At 40.8% G+C, this 7,181-nt stretch overlaps 1 protein-coding gene across 1 annotated transcript; it reads left to right on the forward strand.

Annotated features, from left to right (window-relative positions):
* The first annotated feature begins 1,594 nt into the window (after window positions 1-1,594).
* rbm15b (RNA binding motif protein 15B) lies at window positions 1,595-5,722 on the forward strand. Its single transcript, XM_028824578.2, has one exon. It carries the CDS (start codon window positions 1,834-1,836, stop codon window positions 4,318-4,320), a length of 2,487 nt encoding a protein of 828 aa, XP_028680411.2. The 5' UTR covers window positions 1,595-1,833; the 3' UTR covers window positions 4,321-5,722.
* Window positions 5,723-7,181: the final 1,459 nt, after the last annotated feature.

Consider the following 7,181-nt stretch of genomic DNA (forward strand, 5'->3'; position numbering starts at 1 on the left):
CCACCTTCTTCCCTTCTGCATAGCCCCTTGCTTTTTAAAGAAGCGCCTCTGAAGACTGTCCTCTGCAGCGGATGCTTATACCCAATATGCTTATTCATAAGATTTAGATTCGGGGTACTGTAATAGAATAAGGCAATATTACTTATGAATTGTTTTGTAGGTCATTTAGCTGATGATTTTACGAGTGATACCCCAGTATGAATATCGGTACGTCCTTTTATCCATTTTAAAAATAGTAAGAGATGGCACACACCCAGATTTTATTAAGACCTAATATCCGGGGTTTCAGGTTTGAACAGGGTAAGTTAACATGCAAAGAGTGCGCGCTGTGAGATTCCTATTGCAGATTTGTATATAAAAGTAATTAACCTTTGCTTTATTTTATCATGTCGGGCAATACAGGGTTCGGTGCAGGCGCGACATCTATCGCAGTAATTATTGGAACAACTCTCTATACGCCGAGAGCTTAATGTCATCATGGGTCTTACTTAATCGTCTTTGATGATATTGACATTGCAAAAACAAAATACAATGCTTACTTGCGGTCATATAACGTTTCATGTAGAGTTTATTTACGAGGGCTTTATCATACCAGATGTAGAAAATTGTGTTTTGTAGTTTCTTTGGGGACATTTTCACAGTGTTTTAAACCAGAAAACAGCACACCTGAGCAAACAAGCGAATAGCTTCTGGGGACAAGACGGCAACTTCCAAAGTGTTGAAAAATCTCAGCTTACTGTGCTTTTACTGTGATTTTAAAGTATTTATACCCGGAACACTTGCACTCATGAGGCATCGTAAAATCCACCTTAATTAAAAGCCTATGTGTCTGCCCGGTCGCTGTCTTTGTCATTCCAAACGATGGCGCATCACAAACATTTGTAATAATAAAATGCATTGCATTTGTGCAACACTTTGTAAAAACATGCGATATTCATGTGCATAAAAATTGATTTTAAGTTAAACCACCTTAAAGAAACCGTGTATAGTAAAAATGGACGTACCATGTTTTTCGTATAAAAAGGTTAATTTCAAATAAGATTAACATAAAAAATGTGAATAATAACAACAGATCCCGAAGCGGATTTATAACTCTGATTAAAGGAAAATTATCTGATGCCTTTGTTTCATTTGTGTTCATTTATGTTAATGTAACGACAAACAGCTACTTAATACCCGCAAACATGATCATTTTAAGTTAAATGAACTTGAATTAGATAAATAAAGTCAACATTCCCATTGGTTCATTTGTTCTCAGTGTGTAATGTCTCCAATAACGGTGTACCGGTTACGAAACCTTCATAAAATACAGTCGTTAAATTATTTTAATGTTTTTACAAATACAAATTTTTCTTCAATTATTAATTAGAAATAATAAGCAAGCTCTTTATCTGAAGTTATAAGTTACTTTCGGCTATATCCCTTCCTTACCTCGCAGCATCCTTCTGCGAGACCTAAGAAACAGTCCGAATGTGTTTCCAAGACACCCAAACTAGGCGTCCGTGCGTGCGGGCTCGCCTGCGTGCTTACGTACGTGTAACATCATCTAACGAGCTGCGCCTAGCCATACGCTGGTCCCGCCCCTCAAGGAGCGCGCACATTCCTTTTGTCCAAGATGGCGGTTAAGAAGCAGGTTGTATGATGCTGGTTTATTTTAACCCGTTTTTTTTTAATTTTTGCTTGGTCTATGACGAAATGCATTTCTTGTCAGATTGACTGTGCATGTGCGCGTATTGTTTTGCATTTTACTTTTTTTTTTAAGTGTAGTGCACATACAGACGCGTAGAATTCATTGCTGCAAGAGCGCAAAAAAAGTTTCGGCATAATCGAAGCATGAAACGGCAGGGTGAGCGAGACTCCAGTCCTGGAAGAGCTACGGCCAAAAGAATCCGTGAGAGGGACCGGGATCGAGAAAGCAGCCGAAAAGAGGATGGCACAGCTGCAGCCTCGCTAACATCGGAAAGTAGGAATTACCACAAACACCAGGCCCGTAGCCGGAGCAGAGAGAGGGAGAAGTCCAACAGTAGCAGCCGGACACGAGAGGAGGCCCACCATCGAGCGCACCACCACGATATTGGCGTTAACAGCCGCCAGCCGCTCAGGACTACAGGTACCGTTCCAAAAAGTAAGACGGCGCCCGATCTTGGGAGCAGCGGAGGCCGGGCAAACAGCAGCAGCAGCAACAGCAGCGTGGAGTACAAGACTCTGCTCATAAGCAATCTGGGCTCTCAGCTTTCAGACGAGGATGTGGAAGATGGACTGTTCCACGAGTTTAAAAAGTTTGGAGATGTCAGTGTCAAGTTATCCCACACCCCTGAACTTGGTAGAGTGGCTTACGTAAATTTCAGACACCCCGACGACGCCAAGGAGGCAAGGCACGCCAAAGGCAGGTTAGTTTTATACGATCGCCCTCTTAAAGTTGAACCTGTCTATCCCAGGAGGCGCAGCTGCACTCCACCCGATGTCAGCTATGTGCCGCTTCACGCCAGCTACCCCTACAGACAAAGGTCCTTATCACCGGGGTCCAGCAATTTGAGAGAGCAGAGGCCCCGGCATTACGCACTTGAGGCCTTAGGACTTAGAGACAGAGAGCGAGCTTTGGAGTATGTTGGTCTTTTTGATGAAGGGGGGAGGTCTTACTCTTTCCAGATGCCAGAAGAGGATTTATTGCCTGAGGATGACCAGAGAGCGACCAGCAATTTATTTATTGGCAACCTGGATCACAATGTGACAGAGTCGGAGCTTAGAAGGGCTTTTGATAAATATGGATTGATTGAAGAGGTGGTAATCAAACGCCCTGCCCGGGCACAAGGAGGTGCTTATGCTTTTCTTAAATTTCATAATTTGGATATGGCTCACAGAGCTAAAGTTGCCATGTCTGGTCGCGTAATTGGCCGCAACGTTGTGAAAATCGGCTATGGCAAAGCCAATCCCACAACCCGGCTTTGGGTTGGGGGTCTGGGACCAAATACCTCATTAGCGGCTTTGGCACGTGAATTTGACCGCTTTGGCAGCATCAAGACCATTGATTATGGCAAAGGAGATAGCTTTGCGTACATCCAGTATGAAAGCTTGGCTGCATCCCAGACAGCTTGTGCCCAGATGCGTGGCTTCCCTCTTGGGGGGCCTAACAGAAGACTACGGGTCGATTTTGCCAATGAAGTCGGTGCACGCACCTATCCACAGCAATACCAGCCTCCAGGTCCTTTGCCTGTTCAGTATGATTTGCTTGCAGATGGCTACCGTGGTTTGGAGCGAGAGTTACGAGCAAGAGATAGGACACCACCTCATTCCGTTTACCCAGACAGAGAAAGGGGGTTCCCTGAGGGCAGCTGGACAGGTCACTCAAAAAGTTTAGACCGCAGGAATAATGTGGATGGTATTGGACGAGGTTTGGTTCGCAGTCGAAGCAAAGAGCGGTGGACAGGTGATAGAGAAAATGAGAGGACTGCTGCTAAACCTTGGGACGACCGCCGAAAGCGCAGGAGCCTCTCAACTGAACGGGCATATGAAGAACGGGGGCGACCTAAAACACGGGGCTCATCCCCAGAACGCAGTCCAGATAGAGTTTGGAAGGATGGCCGGTTCACGGACATTGTTGCTGACACCCGTGACATCAACAGTGCAACTCCTGATGGTCGTCCTTGTGCAGCAGAGGACAAAACCAATAGTGGTGTACTTGACTCACCATCAGCAAAGAAAAAGGATGCAGATCAGAACCATAGAAATGCAGAGTCTGAAGAGGCAAAAGCAGAGGATGGGAAAGCAGAGTCCAAAAAGCCAAACACATTATTAGAATATGCCCAGACTTTGCAGCTGGTTTGGCATGGGGTCTTGGTACTAAAGAACAGCTGTTTTCCTACAGATATGCACCTTCTGGAAGGTGGGTCTGCAGTTGTCAATAGTTTATTAAAGGATTCTGTGGCTGGTGGCAAAATTACACAGTTTAAAATTGCCCAGCGCTTGCGTCTTGACCAGCCTAAGTTGGATGAAGTCAGCCGGCGGATTAAACAAGGAAGCCCAGATGGGTATGCAGTTCTTCTTGCAGTTCAAGCTCCTCAGGGAAAAGAAGCAGCACCGCCTGAACCAGGACTTCACAAGAGGCTTCTAAGAAACTTGGTATCATACTTGAAGCAGAAGCAATCCGCTGGTGTAATTAGCTTGCCATTAGGCGGTGGAAAGGACAAGGCGTTTACTGGGATGCTGTATGCATTTCCTCCTTGCGACTTCACCCAGCACTATCTTCAGGGGGCTCTTAGGACTTTGGGCAAGTTGGAAGAGGAGCATCTTGTGGTGGTGATTGTCCGAGACTCCCCTTGAACTGTAAAACATTTTCAAATTAACTGTCTATAGACAAGCATTTTTTTTTTTTTTGTATGTATTGTTCCTTATCGTTTTACATTATGGATTTCAATGGCAGCTGTTTTTTTCTCTTTCTAAGAAATGAGATATTTAAAACATTGCTAAATTCTCTGTTTTGTACTGTTTTGTACAGTAGTGGCCTATATGATATGTGATGAAACCTAAGAGCAAACTTCTTTTCTTTTCACATTTTAACTTAACAGAATGTTAGCCGCATTTCTTAAAAAAAAAATATATATATATATAAAGTTTTAAAACTGTATCTGTGGCATTTAAGGAGAGTGACACCACCTCTATGAAATGAATTTTTTAGACTATTTTGAAGGGAGTTATCTTTATATAACATTCTTATCGGAGGAAGGTTAGTTTTGTAACTTTTTAAAATATAAATATTAAAAAGTCAGATTGTCTTTCAGCTCTTTGCAAGTGAAGAGATCCTGGTTATGTTCAAATTTATTGTGCAAAACATCTTAAAGACAGAAATATTCTGTGGTAATTCCAAATGGAGAATTGAAAGGTGTTTACACTTGACATTTAAACTACTTGTACTTTTTTTTTTTTTTTTTTTATAGACCAAACTGTGTTTGGGGATTTTTTTATTCACTTTAATGGATTAATTTCAGGTTTTTAAAATTTTAAACTAACACACTAAACGTGACATTCTTGTTCAGAGCAGCCCTGCAAAATGATTTGTATGCTTTGTGCTGCAGATCAGTCATATTACGGCCATTAATTTAGTCCTTCTGTTGTGTTATATGAATAATGGAACTTTTTTTTTTTTTTAAAGATCATTATCTTCAAATATTTGGAGCAAAATTGTGCAAATGCGATGTTCTGTTTACATGTGAATGCCCAGGTTTTGAGTTAACTCTGGGCTCTATCTTGGTTTACATGATTTTATTTTTTTTTTAATTAGCACTGTTTGTTTAGTTACGTAGGAAAAGTCAAAATACTGACAGCCTGTGGCCATTACGTACCCCTTTAATTGAGTAAGATTTGCATGATGCACAAAGGGATTTTTTATTTTTTGTGTGCTATGCTCCATCATCACCTCTGGAATGATTCATACACACGTTTGTCTTACCTGACACTTCCTTTTTCATTTAGTTACAAATGTTGTATGCAAAACGTCTTATTTACTGATTACATCATGTATAATGTGTGAACAATTGAGTACAAAACTTGCATTAGTGTTGTTAATAGAAAATACATTTTTTTTTTTTAAAGAAAAGGTGAAAATATTTGTTGTGGGCTCTTTTCTTAGGAGTTTTTAATTATTTTAATTTATGTTGGTTGTGTACATTAAGTCCTCATAATATCTGTTGACTGGGCACCAAATATAAGAAAATTAATTCCTTAATCTTTTTTTTTTTTTTTCCCCCCACTCTTTATCTTACTCTCTACGGTATATGTCATTTTTGTTATCTTGGTTTAAGTTGTCCTATACATAGACTTTCCTTTTCTAAACACCATTAGTCACCTTTCTCGAGTTTACAGAAGAGAGATAATGTGAGGTAATCCTAAAACGTTTGTTCAAAATTAGGGTATTGATAAGCAATATGACTTTCAAAGTTCTGAAAATGCAATAAATGACATCAAAAACAAGTTAATTTGTTGAATGTGTATACTTGAGGTTCTTAATCTTCATTGTGGAGGGCTGCTTTTTGTGTTAGTTTGTTTCATTCCAGACAGTTTCACAATTAGCAGTCAACATATTTTTTAGTTTAATTTTTTGCTGTAATTTTTTTTTTTTGTCTTGTCAGCAGTTGGAGTTGTAACTTTCATTGCTTCTTGTTTTCTTCACCAGTTACCAATAAGAGGCAGAAGGTAGCTCAAATGCCTGACTTGGTCCCTTGTTCATAATGTGTTGACTCCTTTAGTTAAATATTTAGAAAGGGCGGGGGAACTGTATTATTATTCCACTCTAGACCAAAAAGTGTTTGGACATGGTCAGATCTACCATATTAGAAAGAACTGATGTGACAAGATGGGACCACTCTAAAGCTGTAGAAGTAAATACCAGTTTTAGTTGGCAGCAAGGAAATAGTGGAGTGAAAATTTCCACTCCCTTTGACCCTCCAGGACTGAGAGTGAGAACCCTTGTTTGTATACTACACTCGTGTATTGGCAGTTTAGTTTTCTTTTTTTAATATATTTGCCCAGTATGTGAAACCTCCTGATGTATTGCAGTTGTACTGAACCATTGAATGCAGGGCTGTGAATGAATACGGTGCTGGTACAGTGCAGGGCTATCCCTGGACAACAAGCGTTACACCTCAATCAGCGACAAAGAAAATACATTCCAATTGAGCCTAGAAAGCAATCGATAGCAACATATATTTGTGTCCAATTCTGTACCTATATCATTGATTTTACATTACTTAAGGGTATTCAATAAAAATTTGAGATTGTTAACATTAACTTTTCAGAAAGTGTGCTTGTTAATATATGCAGTGCTGTGTGACGCTAAACCGTAGGCAGCATCATTTGTCTGCCATGTCATGCCATCACTACTTCCCTTATCTCATTTAGGGTCACGTGGTGCTGGAACCTGTCCTGGCAGTACTAGATACAGGGCAGAAAATGCAAACACTAAACTGGCACTTACATGGGAGGGGGCCGATGTGGGAACTGCCAGTTAAGCTGACCTGCAAGTGTTTGTGGATGTGGAAGAAAAAGCAGCTGGAGGAAAACCGAAGCAGGGTCAGAAAAAATAAACGGCACACAGATACAGTCTGAGGTGCAGTGAGCTGCTGCTGCTGCTGCTGCTGCTGCTTAAAATAACAAAATGGCAGCTTAAAATCACAGCCTTTGGCTTT

Source organism: Erpetoichthys calabaricus, chromosome 18 (genome assembly GCF_900747795.2).
Source record: "Erpetoichthys calabaricus chromosome 18, fErpCal1.3, whole genome shotgun sequence".
NCBI classification, from domain to species: Eukaryota; Metazoa; Chordata; class Cladistia; order Polypteriformes; family Polypteridae; genus Erpetoichthys; species Erpetoichthys calabaricus.

Coding starts and splice junctions, on each gene's coding strand:
- rbm15b (XM_028824578.2), top strand. CDS start 1,834: ATGAAACGGCAGGGTGAGCGAGACTCCAGTCCTGGAAGAGCTACGGCC.